The sequence below is a fragment of the Glossina fuscipes genome, unplaced genomic scaffold (genome assembly GCF_014805625.2).
Source record: "Glossina fuscipes isolate IAEA_lab_2018 unplaced genomic scaffold, Yale_Gfus_2 60, whole genome shotgun sequence".
NCBI classification, from domain to species: Eukaryota; Metazoa; Arthropoda; class Insecta; order Diptera; family Glossinidae; genus Glossina; species Glossina fuscipes.
Genome location: NW_023998432.1, coordinates 4,308,363 through 4,330,641, shown reverse-complemented (window position 1 = coordinate 4,330,641; position 22,279 = coordinate 4,308,363). Strand labels below are relative to the sequence as shown.

Here is a 22,279-nt window from a genome sequence, read left to right as displayed (position 1 = left end):
CGAGTACTGGAGTTCATATTGAGATTTAATTTTATAAAAATTGCCTCTATGCACAATGACGCTGCGAAATACCGACAGGTAAAGTTCACAGTTGGTTTTTTAAACACGCATACATGAAATATATGCGATGTCGTTCGGGCGCCGAAAATAGATATATCCGATGTAGAAAAAGGTAAGTGAAAATTTCTGGTGATAGGGTAATTTGGTGGTGAAGATGTTGATCTGTAAGACGTTCGATGCTTTTTTTTTTGGCAATTCAATAATTAATACCAATGAAACCAAGGCTTTGCCAATCCTACATTGCTTTCTACAACTAGACAGCTTGAATACTGCCTCAACATTGAGCAATTAAGCGTGATATGAAATTTTGAAAATTTTCCAATTTTCGCAACGGATTTGCACATAGAGACAATAGGAGCCTTCCTTGGTTCACAAACATGCCAATAGTCAATTTAAAACACATTTAATTGGCTCCCATTCACAATCATTGATGACTTTAAAATATACAAATCTAAATTTCTATAAATGCCTGTATCACATAGTATAAACTTTTATTAGCTTGTACTACGATAGTTTTCCCTTTTAACGAGGGAATACTCTACTCCCAACATACTTCATTCATCTGTCTATTAGTACATATATAGCCGTTGTGGGCCAGATTATTCTGATTGAACGATTATAATGGTCAGTCATATCGACAGCTTTTAAAACCTTCGTTTATATGAACAATTTACCTTGAATTCGAAGTAGTTTGATATTACGTTCTTATGGGTAACCTTCCTATATTTAAGAAATTTTTTGAATTTATATATTTCATTCACACAAACGTTTAAACTCAATATGTTAATATATTGATTGTAAATAATTCTAAAACGGCTGAGCAACGCGGAAACGTAAATACAGCCAGCATGTTTTCTTTATATAAAGCTAACTTGCGCAATGATTGAAAAGTATTTGATTCAATTTTTCGCCCAAAAATTGCAGATATGACGTCATAACAGGTTTACCAGAAAAATTTCAAAATTGATCAATCTAATAGCGCCCATTTGGTCCAACCAAGTTTAGTTAAAATATAAAAAAATTGTTTGAATTTTTATATAAAAAGAAGGTGACGTTTCTCCTTCATCTGTCACGACGTGGAGAGTTTCTAAATATCCAAAATGTACAGAAAATAATGCAAGTTCTAACTACGGACGTAGTTAATATGTCAGTCATATTATATTCCAGTTTTTAATACGAGTACCAGATACGTAAATATGAAACCGGAGTTTGCACATAAGTGTCTTTAACGTAACATGTAGAAGACATATATGTCTAAAGTTGAGTTTTCCTTTTTTTTAGCTTGGGGATGTGTTGGAATTACACTATAAAGTAGTAATACCAACACATATCGCAACAAGAAAATGCTTCAATAACAACGAAATTCTCGAAGATTTTGTGCCAAATAAATTGTATTCACTGACAGGGTTTCTCTTTACCCAAACGACACAAAATAAAGTGCCTTTTTTGCATCGTATACTAATTACACAACAAGACAACATTCTATATTTTATGGGACCCTAAAAGAAAGGTCTGACATTGACTATCAAAATTAATATAAAAATAATGAATATATATTGAATTTAAACAGTTCGCTTTTCAAAAAATGAGCGAAGTATCAAAATGCGAAAAATGTCATTTTTTACTTTGCATCTCGCGTCATCCACAAATTATGAAATAGGTGGAAAAAATGTAAAGCCAGTGATGCGCAATAATATTTCAAATAAAATAACATTTTCTACACAAAAATACCGGTTACAGATGTATCACTCAATAAATCTCCGGTTTATATTATTTTTTCGCAATTTTGTATTCCGACGCACTTATAATCCTACATAACATTCACTATTGATTCTTTTCCCATTTTTTAAAATAGTCGATAAATATTCCGGCTTAAGCATCGCAAAATACGGACCCCATAAGCTTCCCAGTCGACTTTTGCTTTTTCGGTCGCTTTGGACTGCTTTCGCCGATTGCTGCCCACTCGACCGATTGCTATTAGATTTTCGAATGTAACATTGATTCAATGTTTTATCCATTGTCACATATTGCGTGAAAAAATCGTTTTTATTTCGTTTCAATGCAAAATAGTGGATAAGTTTGATATCTTTAGGGTGTTAGCTATTTTACTGAACCTAACTTTTCGATCTTCCAAAACGATATTGTTCACGTTTTTAATTGTTTTTGGAATGCCTGGCGTATTCAGGCGACTAGAACGTTCAACATAATTGGTGTCCATATGACTGTTTAAAATTAGCAATCCCCTACAAATTTCGACAGTCAAGACTTGCTGTAACTTCTCTCAAACCAATGCTTTGCCTTAACGGTATTCATTCTAATCGAAAATCAACATTTAATCAATAAATGAAATTCAGATTTTTAAATTGTTCCAGTGTTATCTATAACTGCAAAAAAATGATAAAATTTTAACACGTATCGTTTGAAGACTAGTACTATGCAAAAATAATGTGAGCCTATCAATAGAGTTGCTATAGTGTTGCTAAATTACTTAAAACCATGACAAAATGTTAAGTTTTCAGGACATTTCATTTCATTAAAAAGTATATAATATCAATTTTGAGCTTTGACCAAGTCAAATCCACTGGCAAAAAACGCCGAACGCGAAACATGATGAAACATTAAAACTAACCAATTTTCTAGAAAACGAAGCTTTTAAAATGGTAAAACCTGCAACCAGTTCTTGATGCTTTACCTGACAACATCGTAACGTGATTGGTGTAAACATCGAAAATAATTTGAAAATGTGACAAAAAAATTTAATATTGATAATTGTTTGCAAAGGGGTATATAAGCGGAATATTTGCGGAAGGCAAAGTTACCCCTTTTCTGACATTTTCTTTTTTGTTTGGGGATAAATTATCACAATATAGATACAAATTGATGTTTATTAAGAGTAAGACAATCTAATTTTACTACAATAAATGTTATATTACATATAATATATGTAACATAAACCACCTGTGTTAAAATTGAATTGGAATAGATGAGCTTGAAGTTGAACACAAAAGCAAAGTCAGTCGAGTGAAGAGGGCTGAAATGTGATGTCCAAGCGGACAAACCTTGACACGTTATAGATATAACTTCCTGCAAATAGTTCGCAGCGGCAGACTAAAAAAAATATTTTATTTTACAAAATCCTATCATTTATGCCTCACAAAACAACAAAATCAATTAAACTATTTTCAGTAGATTTCCAAAACAAAACAACATAAGTAAATCGCTAAGTGTGCTGTAGTATTTTAAAAATCAGTCCTTACAAAGTAGAAACAGTATAGTGTTCCCACAGCACTTCCACTTTTGAATTATCGATATTTAATAAATTGATTTTATAAAATTGATTTTATAAATTGATGAAATGATTTTGCTGTTAGCCGAGACATTATGAGACCCGTTGTCTGCAGTGTCTACGAATGCCGGTGTAAGCCAGTTGATATCCTTCCCATCTTACCGTCTATACCAACTTTATAGAATTTGTTGTTCTTTTCGACAACTTTATAGGGTTCCCCATATGGATTCTGCACCGATAGTTTCCATGCGTATAAACGTACTTACAACTAATAAGGTCTTTGGATACATATCTCCCTCCATTGATAGCCCTATTATGAGAAATTATTATACTTAATTTAACCAGAGAAGTAAATTCGAAGACTAAAAACTTAAAGTACTAGCACCGAAGGATACCGGATAAAATATATTTGAACGAACATTTCGAAACGCTTTGTCCCTCGTTCAAATTCTCTTAACAAGCTTGTATTTGACTAGGTCTAAACGTGTACGTTTTACGGAGTGCAAGGGTCCATTAGTCCCCATTTTAAAACACTTCGAATTTTCGATTGATTCTCACTAATCCGGTTCTGATATAAGTGATGGGTACTGTATCAGTAAGTCCCCATATTGACGGTGCAATGAGAAAAATCTTGGTAGCCAAATCTCACAAATTTGTAAAAAGATACTAATCGGTAATAAGGGGGAACAATAAGAAACATATTCCTAATATGCACTAAAAGTCCATTCTTATGTACGAAATCAGCACCTATAATATATAATAGGCTGCTCTATATATAGTAAAAACGAATGGAAATTTCGGGGAATTTTTTTTTTTTACATTTAATGCTTAACTGCTGTTGAAACGACATCTGGATTTTGTTGTTGACTTTGATAGGTGTAAAACTGAAATACCAGCTCCGTTATTCACTAAAAACTTTTATTTATACCTTTATCATAAACAAATAGGCGAAGAGCCGTTAAATTATCACGCCCAGTGTCTGCTGCCTCGATAACGACTTTACGAAGCTTGTTGAATATTCCGTACCTTTACTGCAGGCGCAGAGTGGCTCACATATCTTCGCATTTTTACGGTAATTAGAGTGGGATCTACACAGCTAAATTCTATCTCCAGATCTACTTCGTGATGGAGATCTACCTGTAATACCTCTTCCTCTATGATTTTGTTATTGGGATTCTTCGAAATGGTTCCTCATTGCTAAAACTTCTTGCGAAAAATTTCTAAAGATCTCAAATATATTGTTTGTAGTTTGCACAAACTCTTCAACTATCTTTCCTAGATCTGCTGCACGATGTGGATTTTTCGAGTGCAGGCACATCGTCTGTCTGTGAGATTTCCCCTATATTGTTTGCCAATTCTATCAATTGATTGACGTTCGAATAATGTTAGTGTCACATTTGAATTCTTCGGTAATGTTGACTCCCAGAGCTTTTTTTAAAAAGTCCTCGTCAAAATTTAAACCAGCAAGTAATGCCTATGAAGGATAATATTTTAATGAACTTTGGTCCTCGGTCCCAGAGTCAAACAAAATCATGTGTAGCTGCCTGTTCTCACTGATGTTACGTCGTTGAATCAAAAAACTCCTGCAAACTACCGTACTTATTATCACTTGGTGGACATTGAATAATGTGCAATACGGTAATAATCATCTCCTGTGGTAAAGCAGTTGACTTGTATTCGTATTTGATTTTATCTTGCACTATCCCTTTAGTAACCATTTGTATCTTGGCTAAAATAAACCATCGTTCTTCAGATATCCCACAAACTGGGTATATTCTTCATCAGCATCAAATTCTCAATCGTCTAAGGCATGTATTTTTGTCCGTCTGTGTAACGTCCGTTGTAAACATTCTCCTGGCTGCGAAAATGAAATTGAATGAAAAATGAAAACGAATTTAGCAAAAGCATTGGAAGTTTTCGCATGCATGTTAGTATTGAAAATGGACTTAATCCGTCTAAGGACCCGCATAGAGTACTAGATAAAATGGGAGCACCTCTGCTTTTCAAAAAGGAATAAAAAATTGCTTTTTTGGTCACTGCTCATTAACTATAGCAGATAAATGTATAAAAATTGGAACGTATATTCTATGGGTGATGCTGTAGGACCTGCAAAAATAAGGGAAAAATTTACGGGGCCAGTATTACAGTATATAAAAATTTAATTTTTTTTCAATACCTTCATAACGCGCAGAGAGAGCTTCAAAAAAACGCGATAAAAGTATATAAATTCTTGGCCAGTTTTAAATTTGGAATGCATCTAACCATGTCCATCTGTCCGTCTGCCACACTATGTGGTATGTGTAGTCAGCATTCTCTCCTCCGCAAAAATGAGGAAATAAACAACAAATATGCAAGACTCATGCTCAACTTCATATTCCAAACTCCGTCTACGACACGTCAGTATCACTCACCAACAATGCTACTGTATCTGTCATATTTACCAGATATTGTTCCTCCTAATTAACACTGGTTTCAATGTTATTTGTCCTCCTAGAGATTTTATTCTTCTGATGATACGTAATGGAAACCGTACCCTTTAATGGATAGCTTAAAAGCACTAGATGTTCTTTCGCAAGGAATTAATATTCTTTTAGGAAGACGGGAAAATATGGCGGCTAGGGAAGAATGGTACATATAATAACAATAAGTTTGGTAGCATTTTTGCAAAAGAACGCTTCATTTGTATAAAAAAAATTCAAAATTTATACATATAGGTGCCAGCGGATTTTCAAAGTAAAAACATTGCAGAGAAAAGTAAAACTCAATAATGAAGATTCTCTGAATTTAAAACCTTTTATTATACTCGCAACCGAAGACTTGCAAGATCCAAAAATAAGCTTCAGAAACTCTTTAACATATGTACATGCTTGATCAACGTGAATATCTGAACCGACCGAGCAGTGGATATGAAACAAGAGCTTGCAGAGGAGCTAAAGTAGACAATCTAATCAGCTAATCATCTAAATGACACCATTCTACTTTAAACATAATGGACGCTACTAAGCAGGGAATTATCTTTTCCTTAGCTATCCTGTAGAGTAAAATGTGAATTATAATAAACTAAAAAATGTAAAATAAATAATTACTACTATTCATAAGAACAAATTTTTTAAGTAACTAAAAACTGGAAAATAACCTTTCTTTGCATTCATGTTTATATGGATATGCGTAAGAGGATGGGCCGCTTGGAAAAAAACCTAATTTTGTATACATTAAAGTTTATACAAAAAAGGGCACAGGAAACGAACGTGTCATTCGAGCACAGTCACCTGCGACCGTGAGATTTGGGCGAACATTTAACATATATGGTAACGGTCAACGCGTGCTTATTGATAATGCTGAGTTAACGCACCAACAAGTTACTGGAAGCAGTAATGAATTTGTAACGGATAGCACACATTTAAACGTCCACATCTCGCAAATTTAGCATACGTTGCTTTATTGTCAGATTTAAAGATAAAGAGGCTGTTTCGGATGTCGACGCAACAAGCAAACATTATAATTACGACTTTGGAAACAGGAAATAGCATTTTTTGACACAAAACTCTACCTATTAAAAACTCAAATAACTGTTGTTCACAATCCAGCTAACTAACTTAGTTTTTTGTACACTTTAGATCGTACTTTTGTTAAGCACCCTGTAATACTTATTACACTTCTCATGCCTGCTAGAACCTTGCATATATACATTTATATGTATATGAATCGAAGCATTTACTTTTTTTAAACACTAAGAAAAATTTTAAATAGTTTTTCTTAATATCCATTTAAAAAGGCCAAAATGCGTTGATGTTAATATTATTTGATGGCTTACAAACAGGAGCAAATTCATTAAATGAGGATCGGCAGTTACGTTGAACTTTGCGATTTTACAGACACAAAAATAACATGGAAAATTCTGTTCATTTTTGTCATATTTGACGATTTTACTTTGATAATATGAAGGAAAACAGTCATGTTTGCGCAAGATTATAATAAAAATTCCTTGGGCGCTGAAGCGATCCACAGGATTTGCCGCCCACAATTTTGGTTATCGATCAAGTTGGCAGCTCAGGTAAACCAAAATTGCATCTGGTGTAACGCAATATATGCAATACAATATTGCATTTCCACTGATTATTCAAGTGCCTACGATCACTTCATATATCTAAAACGTATGACATAAGCTTTCCCAAAAGTCAGTATTTTTAAAAATTTCCTCAAATTGATTGGATGTGCATTTGACTTTAGAACATTAAAATCCCAGCTTTGAAGAAAATCGTACATAAGATAAACTTTAAACAAGGTTGTTATTATCAACAAAATTTCAAATGCAATGTTTACATAGGTCATTTGACCTTACATACTTTTACTTTTTTCATCTTCTTCTTATAACATGGCGAGAAAGGATCATCGTGGTCATTATTAGTCACTGTACTAATCATTCGTTACTGTTAAGTGATTGAATAAAAACACAAAACATAAACTATGAATTAATGAAGAGAGATAGTGAAGAAGGAAATAAGGGGAAAAAGCTCTGAATAAAAATGGGAATATTGTGGTAAAATGCCATAATAAATACATGTACGAACAAACGAACGAACGAACATTGATGCTAGGACAAGTGGCGAAACGTCTTTTTTTGTAGATTAATAAACAAAAAGTAACTTGATTAGCAAACGTTTTGTTAATTTTTTTTCAGTGTTTTCTTCTTTAGAACAGTGTACAATAATGAAGGAGGACTGACTAAAATTGTTATTGTTTTTGCACTGATTGAATGTATGTTGATTTATAAAATATACTAAACTTTCATGCTTGTTCAATTGGAGAGCTGAAAGGGGTGTGATTGTTTGGGATTAACAATAGTAGAGCTAAAGAAAATCGTTGGACATATACGTACCTTGTTGGAATGCGCGACCGCCGTGGGAGCTGTGAACGCTCGGTGGACCTTGTCCATAGAGGCCCTCATATGCTTGTTCGGGGCCAAGCATATCCTGTGATTGTATGATTTTTTATGGTTTCACAGGACGGTTTTGATTTTGTTTAATTTATCATTTGATATTTTGAATTTGGTGTGGTAGATAGTTTTTTATACGGTCGATTTTGTTATTTGTTTTGTTCGTATGAGAACAACAGAAAAATGTCATAAGAGAAGTTTGAGAAAAAGTTTGGTTTTTGTCAGTTGGATAAATTATCCGCATAAATGTGGTTTAAATGAAATTACGGGAAATAGGACCAAATATACATTGATTTGTTTGGCGAATTTAGCATATTTTTTTAAACAAAAGTATGGTGCACAGGATAATGGTGACATTTTGCATTGGTGAAAAATAGTGATGATATTTTGAAAACGAAAACCATAAAGAAAAATAATAATAGAAAAGATTAATTTGAAATCTTACAAAAGAAATAGAAAAAAAAAGAAAAACAAATATAAAAGTAAAATAACAGCTAATAGCTAATTTAATAATATATCTAAACTATTTAATGTGTTGTTATTTTTATAAATGTACATTCAAACTGAACTCTATAGAAAAAAAAATGAAATAAAGGTAAATATTTTATTTAAAGTAACGCTATATATTTTAGTTAATTTATGAAAACAAAATGAAAAAAAAAACGAAAAATTTTACTAAACTGTATAGTTATATACATACATATATATATATATATATATTATATATATATGTTAGGTATATAAAACTCAGATATATATATTAGTAAAGTATGTTATATGTATATATATTTATATATATATGTATATGAGATATATATAGCTCATGTATATATATATACATTACTAAGTTGTGTATATATATATATATATATTTATATTTATATTATAATTTATATAAATGTATATGAACTATATATATATATATATTAGGAACATATATTATATATATATATGTTACTAAATGCGTAGATATGTACACGTGTGCATATGTATACATAAATATGTATATATGTGTACATATATATGTATATATATGTATATATGTATATATGTATATATATGTATATATATGTATATATGTATATATATGTATATATGTATATATATGTATATATGTATATATATGTATATATGTATATATATGTATATATGTATATATATGTACACATATATACATATTTATGTATATATATGTATATATGTATATATGTATATATATGTATATATATGTATATATGTATATATGTATATATGTATATATGTATATATATGTATATATATGTATATATATGTATATATGTATATATATGTATATATATGTATATATATGTATATATGGGTATGTATGTATTGTAAATACATACATATGTAGATTAATACAAAGAGTGTTTATATAAGTTTTATTTTTGTTTTGAAAAGACCAAGATGGTTGAGTAATCAATTATAAATAAATACGCACAACTATATAAATCTTTAAGTGTATTAAAATATTTTATACAATAACTTCTGTGATTTATCATACAATTTAGACATAACGCACCTGTAAATCTGGACCCATTCCCAAATCAGCATTACCCCATATTGTCTCTTCGCGTAGTAGCGAGTTAGTTAATTCAATCGATAAACGCTTTTTGTAATCCTGGGGTTTATCTTCACTCATGCGATATAGAATAGCAGCCGCATAAGTGGCAACGCCCTCGTTGCGTGAATGCAGTAAATCGGTAAGAGGTCCGGTGGCGCCTTCTTGTTCAATTATTTCAGCTCCTTCTTTGTCGTTTGCGAGTTCACAAAGTACTCCAGCAGCAACACGCTGAAGTATATAACGCCAAAGGTTAAACGCTTATTTATAATTTCTACTGTTTATTCGTCACCTGTATGTTTTCAATTTCGTTAAATAGCAAGCGTACAAATATTGGTATTACCGACTGCTGACGTATCAAAGTTCGATTATTAGGTTCGCGTGCTAAAATATGTAAGGCACCCACAGTACCTTCGACAATTTCTTCCATACGGACACCATCAGCGTAAGCAGATGGTTGCTGTGAGCCAGTCGTTGCTACAGAAGAACGTTGCTAAAAATAATTTAATATATGTACTTCTTTCATATGTCAGTACGCCGGTTGGTGAAAGACTTACGCGTTCAATGTCCTGGAAAGCTCTCATTAGTAAACGCACTAAATGATGAATGGCTCCATGTTCTCGTAAAGGTGCAGCGTTTTGCTGACACAATGCTAAATTGCGTACCAGGCCAATGGCAGCTTTAATTAGTGGCCAACGTGAAGGTGGATGTAAAAGTTTTACAATTACTGATAAACCATAATTGAGACGTACTGCATTTTGAGCTTTATCCGAGTCAGCATGACGCGTTGTCAAATGACGCAAAGCACATACGGCCGGTTCGGTGATTTCTTCCCGATCTCCAGCATTGATAATGGTACGCACTAAAGCATCAACACCGCCAACTTGGCACACTGTGGCTTTGTTACGCTGGTTGTTGCAAGTGAGATTCGATAAAATCCCAGCAGCACATGTCACCACATTTACATCTGTAGATGCTAATACTTGAACTAAAGACTGAAGCAAACCCTCCAAACCGACAACCTTAGTGGCGGCATCGGATAAATTACGCAATGTCCATAAGCAATTCTGCACCAGCCGTGGTGAAGCATTGCCCAAATGCATTGCCAAAGCCTGCATACCGCCAGCTTCAACTATAACTGGTTTATTGCTTGAACATACCGAAAGTACTTTTAATACTCGTGACGTAGTCCACAATAGCTTCTCGTAATCATATGAGCGCATAATGCGCACCAATTCGTTAGGACCATCAGAGGCCAAAATAATTAATTTGCTCTCCTGATTGCCATACGCAAGAATTTGCAGGCAATCGGTAACAATAGCCAAAAATTTTACATTGTTGCGTTGCAGCAAAGTAATCATTTTTTGCAAACCTCCAACTAAACGAACGGCCATTTTAGAACCGTCTTGATGCAGTAATAAGTTATGCAATGTTGTTATTGCATAAAAAAGAACGCTCTCTACGGGAGACGACAAAAGTTTAACCAAAGCTGGAATACCTCCGCTCTTGAATATTGCCAGCAAACCTTGACGATGATGCGATAAATTATGAAGGGTTCCGACAGCGGCTTTTGTACTCTCCAAGTCGTTACTATTGGAAATGGCATGAACAAGCGCAGCCACCATTTGAGGACTATTCATGATGGCATGACGAGAAGCTTCCTTCTTCGACAATTGATGAACCATCATAGCTGCTTGGGAAACTACCACTTGATCCTCATCATTTAGCAATTTAATAAGTTCTGGTATGGCCCGCGTAGCAAGTTCAGCATCGTCTTGATAGTTGATCAAGTTCACCACGGCGTGTTTTAACATCTGCGATGGTTCAGCCAAACGCTGTACTGCAGTAGGCTGGCCCGGATTGAATTGGGTAGACGGTATTTCTATACCTTCTTCTAATGTTTCTGGGAACATAGCCGCGCGAACACGTTGAGAACGTGTTTGGCTTAATTGTTGATTCATGTCATCGACTTGATCTTGCGTAAAATTCTGGGGGAAACCGGTATCTAAATCAAACATTAGAGGGTCGCCTTCCATCTCTTCATCTTCCTTGCCGGACAAAGATGGCGCCTGTGTGACTACACCCGAATTTATACCAGAATCCACTAGATAAGAATTTTGTTGCCACATTAATGTTTGCTCCTTAGACGACGCCATCGGAGGCAAATCCGGTGGATTATATTGATTATTATGGGACACTAAGGAAGAAAAGAAAGATAAAAAATTCATTAGAATTTCTTTAGCATAATAAAAAAATGTTATGCAGCACAGTAACAGACTACAATACCCCTAAAAAATGATTTTTAATAAAAGAGAAAAGGAAGGAAAGGAATACAAATATTATACATATCTGAGAGCGAGTCCTAGATATACACCCCCTATACTTAATAGGAATTGCAGGCAATTATGCAAGCGGATCGCGATCACTACTATAAATGCTTCGCTTATTTGAATTTTCAGTCATAATGTAGAGTTTTCCAGCAACCTACAAGGAAATTTTCGAGGCCAAGCAAGACTCATACGCTGAGAAAAGTTATGTAAAAGCATTTATTAAGCAATATATTTTCGAAATTTGCTTCTTTCACCATTCTTGCGTAAAGCACGAAACACACAATTATTCACTTTTTATGAAAATTATGCAAAATAAATTAAGTGGCATTTGTTGCTTATAATGGAAACGATCGTTATTTAGAAATATGAGTTACTGACGCGTATCGAAAAAAGTCAGAGGCGATAGAGGATGTTTCTATAAACGCTACAAAAATTAAATTGCTCAGGATACGTGTTTCAGGTAAGGTGTTTTGCGTTTTCAAAAAATTCTTAATGACAAATGAACAGATTTAAACCAATATCTTCATTTTTGTGGCCAGAAGAATACTCGTCAATGACATTACTCCGGCGAATATGATTGTGTTGATTCAGAATTTCGTGGTCAAACTCTCTTCTGAGGCTTTGCAAATGTTTTGACAAAATGAATATGTCCGTACCCATTGGTAGCAGATATCACGAGAAACTATATATAGTAAATATAACGAAAAAACCTTTTTTATAATAGCTGCGCGCTTTGACTTACCACTTACTTCGTTTGTTACGAATTTACTCAACAATATTCTTCCAAAGAATTTATTTAAAAGATGTAATTTTAAACAATTTTTTTTCCAGACAATCAGAAGATTTATGAGAAAGAATAGGTGGACTATCCTAATAGGTAACTGATGTTAACGCTGGAACTACCGACGATTGAGGTATACCTACTTACACAGGAGGGGTCAAAATGACCGGTTTCTTAAATTACCAAGCCATTTAAGAAAAGGCAGCAATTTTTAGCAATTTTCTATTTTTATGGACAAAAAATGAATATAATCTAAATATAAATAATATTAGTTTGGGGAAAAAGAAATCCATTATTTTTATGTGAACTTCAGGACTTTATTTAACATGCTTCGGATTGTCCGATTTGGGTCAAATATGCACTGTTTTGTTGTATGATTTGTTGCCATTTTAAAGGTGACTTCAAAATGCCTCTCTCATAGAAGTCCTGGTCTCTATTTGCAAAAAACTCTAGCAGTTGATTTTCACAATCCCCCCTAGATTCCAATTTTTTACCATTAAAGAAATTTTGCAATGCAAGAAAAAGATGATAATCGCTCGGTGCCAAGTCCAGATTGTATGGCGGATGCATTAAAACTTCCCAACCATGCTCTCGAAGTTTCTGGCGAGTCACTGTAGATGTGTGTGGCCTAGCGTTGTCCTGGTGGAACCCGACACCTCTTCTGTTGGCCAATTCTGGCCGTTTCCGGTCAATCGCTATCTTCAAACGGTCCAGTTGTTGACAGTAGAGATCAGAATTTAGCGTTTGGCCATATGGAAGCAACTCATAATAAATAATCCCCTTCCAGTCCCACCAAATGCATAGCAAAACCTTCCTGGCCGTTTGAGGTGCTTCACCGCTCTTTGACCACGATCGTTTTCGCACAGGGCTATCGTATGTGATCCATTTCTCATCTCTAGTCACCATCCGTTTAAGAAATGGGTCTATCTCATTCCGTTTGGCCAAGGCTTCGCAGATGGAAATTCGAACCATCATGTTGTTTTCTGTTAATTGGTGTGGCACCCAAACATCGAGCTTCTTTTTGAATCCAGCTTTGTGTAAATGGTTTAAAACTGTTTAATGGTCGATTTTTAGCTCCTGGGCGATGTTACGACTGCTAACATGCCGGTCAACTTCGATCATTTCTCCGATTTTATCGACATTTTCGACGACCGGCCTACCTGTGCGAGGTGCATCTTTAACATCAAAAATTCCTAAACGGAATCTACGAAACCAAAATTGCACACAATTGGCTGTTAGAGTATCGGAACCATAAACACCATTCACAATTTTAGCCGCCTGGCTTGCATTTTCGCCTTTGTCAAAGAAAAACTGTAAAATGTACCGAATTTTCTCTTTGTTCACGTCCATTTTTAACACGCTGTAACTCACAACTGAATGCACCAAACAAAAAACAGCAAAAGAATTTTTTTTACTGCGAAATGTCACCTTTCCAACGAGCATAAATATGAAATTGTTTGATCGATACTTTTCGAGAAATCTATCAGTGCAGCCATCTACCGAAAAAATAATGGATTTCTTTTTCCCCAAACTAATAGTAGAATAGCAAGAATTTATAAAGTACCTGTGCACAAAATCAAGGACATTTTTTGCAAGTTTTAGTTGTTTTAGCAGAACATTTACCACAGACTCGTTTATGGCATGTACCACAAATAATGTTTGTTTTATTATTATTGCACTGCCCTATTTGACACAATCTACGTTTCATTGAAATATGTGTCTGGTTCTGCGACGATTTCGATGATGACGTTCCTTCTGCTTGAACTGTAGATCGAGTGGTTATTTCTTTGTAGTCAGTTGCAAGTCCTTCGGATAATTCGAATACAAAGTGCTTTCTTGAAATATTCTCTCCTATTGTTTACTTATATAATGTCCAGGTATTTATACCGGCAAGATCTAGGATATTGTAAAAGACTTGTAGTGGCCACCTTCGGGATTCAGCTTTCACAGTATATTTCTTTGCCATTTGATCCGTAACATCTACGCCAAATTTGGTATTGTTATAAAATGTAACCGTTTCAGGTGAACATATGCCATCCTTTTTAATTTTCACTGACTTATGTTTTGAACTGAGCACTAATACTCTTTTATTGGGTTTACTCTTGTATATAGTCAAAGTACAATTTTCCGTTTCATAAAGTACTGTCGAGAAACGAAACATGTTATTCTTTTTTGATTTTGCAGGTTTAGGTAGTTCTCTCTTATTTTGTCCAATGGTGCCGACTAAGGAAGTTTTTTTCTTTATTAGTTTTGTTGCTAATGACAAATTTGTAAAGAAATTATCTGTTGTAACTGTTCTCCCGCAATGTATGGATCCATAAGTTTTAGGACAACAAATTCACCTAAAGGTACGGATAATCTCATTTAGTCTTTTCCTAGGTAGGGAAATGCATTAACAACATATTTACTTTTTACATCCGACGCCAACCAGTATTTTATGTCAAAGTTATTCGGCTTTTTTGGTATGTACTGCGTAAATCTACATCTGGCTTTGGTCGGGAATAATTGCTCATCAACTGTAATGGTAGCACGTCGTTTATAACACATTTGACTGTTTTCAATGAATTTATTCCACACCTCTGAAACTAATGCAAATTTATCTGTTTGCAATCTTCGGCTTCTTTCATCTTTTTTATCGAACCGAATTAGCCGAAGAATTTCGGTGAGTTTATTCCTGCTCATTGTCTCAGAGAAAAATTTGGAACCCCATTTTTCAGACCATAAATACGAAAGTTTTAAGTTTTTTGCTTGGTATGCACCACAAGCATATAAAATTGCTATAAACGCATTCAACTCTGCTAACGAAACAGCCAATCAACGTTATTCAGAATTCCACGAGCTTCTGCTTCAGTGGAAGCTTTTATACGTTTCATAACATTATTGCAAACTATCAAAGAAAATGCTGTTCTTACACTACCTTTCACAATATGTCGTTTCGCATATGCCGCTGGACCTGACATTTCTTTGAAACTGTTGTGTAATGGTATTCTTCTTGGCGTTGAACCTTCTTGTAGTTTTTTCCAGATAGTGCCGTCAACAGATATTTCTGAACCTTAGTCGGTTACAGACATTTCAACATCCTGTACAAGTACTTGATCTTCACTATCAGTATCGGATGATTCGCTCGAACTTTCATTGTCTGATGGAAGGTATTCATTTGTACTTCCACCCAGAACACTTTCATCATACTCTGAACAATCTTACCAATTTTGTTCTAAATTGCTTATTTGCTTCAATAATTCACTGCTTCGTGAAGTTTTTTCCATGGTTTCTCTTTCTAATAGACAACTGAGTTGTATATGACAGCGTTTCTGACGATCGACTGAAAGTAATCTGAGAAAACTTGCCTGCAATAAATACTACAGGTAATGACCAAGACAAACAGTCGTAGGAAAAACCTTTTTTGATTGCTGACAGATCTTTGAGTTTGAAATATTTTCGTTCACGACTACAGGTATTAGGATACAAAATAACCTGTCATAAAAATTTCCACGATACAACAGAACAGTACCGAAAATCTACGTTCCGTGGGATGGGTCAAAATGACTGGTCTAGGTGTATACTGCATACAAATTTACAACAAAATGTTAATAAAAATGTATAAAAGTTTTACAGAATTAATTATTTGTGTATCTTACAAAAAGTCGTGCAAACTTTTCTGAAAAAAATGCAATGAAATGAGTTATAATTATAAAAAATGTCAAACTAGCCATTTTGACCCCTCTTGGTAGTTCTATTGCTAATCTAACACAACGATTAATAATCCTCAGACCTGACAGACATATGTCGTCTCTAACAAAAAATTCACATTATTTTAGAAATTCAATTCAATTCGATCGCTTTTATAATAGGGTTAGTGACGCTACCTTTGTTGTATTTAAAACAATGAAAAATCTCAATGTTTTTTTGTGTTGATAAAACATTGCTGAAATACCGTTCAAATACCGTTCCGTACTGGTTTACAATGTATTATGAAAAGCCTTCCACGTCGCAAACAACAATTCAACAACAATTAATCGAGTTGAAACACGGTCGCATGCATATTGGTGGCGTGAAAACCTTAATTGATTCTTGCAGCAGAAAATATTAAAAAATCTTGAAAATTACTCTTGACAATCGAAAAGTGAAGTTGCAATAGTTAACAAGTTAGTTTCATAGTAGTCTTAAAAATATCAAAAGCCAGTATATTCACTATTTTACGCGACAACTTGGCCATCAGGATGCCTTGTTTATTTGGGGTAGAAGGCATTGTGTCACAAGTCGATTACATGACCAATTTACATTAAATAAATAACATAGATAAAGTTCATACTTGCACTGAGGGCAGTCAACTTGAATACAAGTACGAACATAAGCCATATTTTCTATCGGTAGGCAAACCATTGGCTGCTATATATCTCGTATCTATCTGGTAATTGACTATGGTTTGTCGCCATTATTTTAGCATAGTGGAACGAATTGCAATTGGGCAATAGTTTGTAGGATTGGTAGTATTACCCTTCTTGCTTACTGGTGGGACATTGGCAAGATTTCAGCAAACGGAAAAAATGTTTGGTAGCTTTTACTGAGAAAATTTCGTAACGGCCTAGTTAGTGTAGCAGCACACTTTCTTTGGATCTATGGCTGAGATACCACCTGAATCTGAAGATTTCCAAATGCTGACATTGGGAAGGGCCCATCTCGGACCTCGTTCGACAGAATAATGCAGGCACCATATACGTTACCCTTTCCAGAAGCGGAAGTGACTGCTACGTCCTGACTAGGAATTTGAAGCAAACTAGGTAGATTGATTTACAATTCTCTTTGGCCAAGAAGTGTTGTTCTTCTTATTGCGGCAGAAACGTTGTACAGCCTTCCCCGGCAGAACACTTAATTGCGCTATCTTCTACCAACCAAATCAATCAACATGAAGGAGATTTATGTGGTGGTTGAAACACCAAACTTTAAATACTACCTCTCCGGACCATGACTGCATCTTTATCAAACTAACAAAACTATCACTTGTCTTTGCTCTTAGTCGAAGCTTTCTTACATGGAATCAACGACGGCATTCCATTAAACGTGGTCGTTTGTATGATTTACGCATTAATGTTATTGATCAGGAAGTTTTAAATTAAACTGCCTGAAGAGGCTATTTTGCCCGATTTGCTTTATTGTATTTGAAAATTTCACATTTTGGGGCTAAGAACGCAACCCGGAGGAGACTATTTGAATATCGTGCTTCGAATTGTCGAAGGGCGCAAGTATCTTCACTTTGTTGAATGCGTAATAAGAAAAAAACCTAGAGTGTTTTGAATATGCGTTGGTTCGTTTGTAAACCGTTAGATATTAGTTAAGCTATTTTCGCCAGCAATGAGACCACATATCCTCAACAATGAAACAACATACCCTCAAGTTACTTGGTGTTACAGTGATAGTTCTGGCTTTTTGATTCCTACTTCAACATCTAATATAGCTGTTGTGTTTTTTAATGAATTACTCGATCATAATTTAGTTCAATACAACGGTACCGCTAATTGCATAGCAAAGAATTTGAATTGGTTAACTTACTTATCTTTAAACTCCAAGCCTCTGGCTTCCCTTTCTATTTAGTAAAATGGATAAGCTCTTATCTGCACAATAGATCCTACAGGGTTTTGTTTAACTTCATCACGTCGGATGAATTCCCCGTGACGTCGGGCGTAGTATCTCATTCTTTTTTTTATATAATTCACAATTATGATAATAATAATAATATTTCATTTTTTATTTAAAATAATATTGTGTTGTTAACGTGTTGGTTCCCAAGCTTATGTTCATTTGCAACCTGGATCTGTTTTTGTTGGGGGTGTGCTTCTGTGCTAGCTTTGTACATGCTTTTTTTTTTTTCTTTTTATTTATTTACACATGAATCATTATTTTTAACATTTTAATTTATTTTTAAACTTACTTTGTTATTGTTATTCTTCTTTTTTTTTCTTCCTTTGTATTATATACTAGTTTTAAAACAATCATTATGAGATTTTCTATTAAGACGCACTGAATTCGACTAATTTTGTTTAGTTTAATTTCGTGTATAAATAGGTAAATAAATAAATAAATAAGTAAAATAAATAAATATCAAGAGTATTAAAACGATGTAGTTTCGAGTGAAATTATGTTGTACATGTTAATTAATAGTTTGCCAGAATGATATTAAAATCTAACTTCACTGGCGTTATCTTCTCAGCTGCAAGTCAATCAACATTAAGTACATACATCCGTTAGGATACTTATTAAACATGTATTTTCACTTCATTAAAGACTTGTAACATGGTACATATAGAATCATAAAAATTAGGAAACACAAAGGCTTGTTAATTTGAGTTTAAACAAAATACGCAGCTCGTTGGCCAAACAAAGTAAGGCGGCTGCCAGCTAGGATAATACTGGGATATTGCGTACGAGCTGAATGCTATTACAGGCATGATTATATGTCAGCAAATCATCAACCATCATACTAAAACAGTTATATGTATCACATATGTATCTGCCTGAAAATATCATAACATAAGATGTGTCACGACCAACGCCTATTTATTGTATAGCTTTTTTTTAAGTTTAGGTACAAAGGGAATGTATCATATTACCTGAAACTTATTATTCCTCCCTTCTTAAACCCTCATGGCATAAAACACATATAATATGTGTATTTACATACACAAAAGATGGCATATTTACATGCTATGGAAATACTTTCTGTACTTGGGTAATTGAAAATGAATTTGGCATATTTTTGTTTTAAAATTTTTCGCGTGGTATTAGTACAAGGTATACTGAAATAACCACCCACAGTAAATACTTTATTCTGATCTACCATGAGACAAATATAAATCACCCTTCTCTTTCACAGCAATGGAATACAAAAAGCAGGGATGCCAAGATATTAAAAAAAAGGAAATACAGTCTTATTAGAATTGGGATAGGATATGAAATAAAAATTTAATTGGAAAACACGTCGGATGACTTTGCATTTGTTGTATAGTTTTTAAAAAAATTTGCCTCGACACACTTTTTAGCTAACAACAACGGTTATTTTACAAAGTTTGGATAATTCCTTATAAATGCGCACAAATCTTAAGGTTTCAAATTTATAACCAAACTTTAAACATATAAGAAAGATATACGTGGGTGGGGCCAAATCTTGTATACCTACCATCATTTATAATGCTTTATAATATGATGGGCATGGTTGCTTATTTCTATTCTTGAGATAAACAATGTACACAATGTACAATGCTCTTTCCATTGCTATTTCTTTCTAATTAATTTCCTTTGTACCACAAAAGAAACTTTTTAACGGAGGTAGATTGAATTCTTCAAGCCGATTGAATCTTATATAATAGTGTTTATCTAAACTAACGTAATTTATATGTTTATGTTGAGTTTATTATAAAACTTTCCGATTTAGTATATTAAACATAAACAAAAGAAACATTATCTAACAAAAGAATGTTTGTTAAAACAAGCCGAGTGGAAACCAAAAACATGATTAAAAGAGAGAGAGAAGATTAAAGTAAGTAACCTTTGTTTATCCACATGTTTTAAGTGATCACTTTTTAGAATTTAATTTAAAAGATTAGCAGTAACTACCATCCAACAAAACATTTCCATCGAGAACTTACAATCTGTAGCAGGGTTTGTATGTACAGTTCGACACCAATTTCGCTGGCGGGCTACCGACATCGTTTTTTAATGTTTTGAAAAAATCAGCTGTATATATGCAAGCACATATGTTCTCATACCTATCGTTAGAAAGTGAAACTTTACAAGGCTTGTCATTTCGAATGCAATAGCTCGAAATAAATATCTGGGATTCCATAAAGTTCATAATTATCGCAAAGTGTAAAGTCCTCTTAGTTCTGCCACTCCGTCCGGTCGCCATCTATTATTATCACAAACCAGATTTGACCAAACCCCTCCGATTAAGGCAAACAATTGCGGTAATCTGTTTACCAATGTTACTATCGGCGATTTACATAAACTGCATTGGTCAATTACTCACTATAAACAAAAATTTTTTCGATTTTCTGAAATTGGTGAGGGTTATTAAAAACTTACCCCAAGACTAATATTATTTTCTTCTTATTTCTTTTTCCTTTATAAGCAAAACGTTGGTTAATTCAATTGTTCAAAGGCTTCATTGCATATTTCATATTGCAACTTTTCTTTTAAAAGCGGAAAAAATCAAACAATCTTTGCAATAAGTGTTTGAACTGCAAGAAATTCATAATTATATAAAAGAAAAGAGAAAACTCAGCAACAAAAAAGCAACTTACACACTGTTCAAGGGAGTTTGGATAACGAGTCTTAACACACAAAACAGTAATCATGCATGTACATTCATGTACAAACGTGCGTTCGCACACCTATATGCACAAAAAGACGAAAAAGCTACAACTAATAACCAGCCAGCCAAGTAAATTTAGCAAACCGTACGTAGCAATCTTAAATTCTAAAAACAATATATATATATATATATATATATAATTTAGATTTAACACGCACAGGCACATGGCTAACACTCTTATATGCGCAATGCCCTTTTATGGCAGACATATGCAACAAATACTGGAAACAATAGGAACTTCTGCAAACGTATACCACGTTAAAGTGCGACGTCGTTTGTAACCGAGAAGATTCTTCAAAATTTAATTTTTCTCATTTCCTATCATCAGGCGGCATAGCGGTCACAGTGGTGGATTTCTTTTTTTTTTCTTTCTTAACGCGATTCCAAGCGCTTTGTTTCTTTTACTTTTTTGTTCAACGATACCACAAAAAAGGGAAAAGTAGAAAAATTCTATGGCGTAATGTGTTCCTTTCAAGAGCTCTTCTTTCTTGCTTCTTTGATTGGATGAAACTCATGCGTGAATGCATGCTTATTGGAGTGAATTGCAATTTTCCCATCATGAGCAGCAAATTTCTCGTATGAAATCATTACAAGGCAAACTAATCACCTAACCAAGAAAATTGACAAAGAATTAATTTCGTTTGATTGCATACAATTCTTTCAAATTAATATTTTGTTCCGTGGATTGGTATGTTAATTGAATTGTTCAATTCCCCGCATCCGCTATTATCGACGGTGGAGTTAGAGCCAAACAAATGCTTAATACGCGGATTCTCTGTACACGTATAAGGTGTTAATTTTGTCTTAAAAAGGTCTATCGAAAAACCATCCAGATTATTGCACGTGTTCACGCATTACTACATAGATTCATCGGAGGCTACTATAGTGTTAACGATATGTATTTATTCCACTCATATTTTTTTATTTTCCATGCTTTTC

The 22,279-nt window shown here is 33.9% G+C and overlaps 1 protein-coding gene across 6 annotated transcripts in view; it reads right to left on the bottom strand.

The window, feature by feature from the left end:
- LOC119637646 (armadillo segment polarity protein) overlaps positions 1-22,279 on the bottom strand; it is a 40,564-nt gene that overhangs the window by 5,058 nt on the left and 13,227 nt on the right. For 4 of the 6 annotated variants that reach the window (XM_038033839.1, XM_038033842.1, XM_038033843.1 and 1 more), the window contains exons 3-6: positions 10,419-12,058; positions 10,154-10,354; positions 9,823-10,092; positions 8,226-8,319 (exon numbers count right to left, since the gene is read on the bottom strand). In XM_038033839.1, coding sequence (XP_037889767.1) covers positions 8,226-8,319; positions 9,823-10,092; positions 10,154-10,354; positions 10,419-12,058 — 2,205 coding nt within the window. Of the gene's footprint in view, positions 1-8,225; positions 8,320-9,822; positions 10,093-10,153; positions 10,355-10,418; positions 12,105-22,279 lie in introns of those variants that run through there. The other 2 variants (XM_038033841.1, XM_038033844.1) reach the window with 2 other exon arrangements.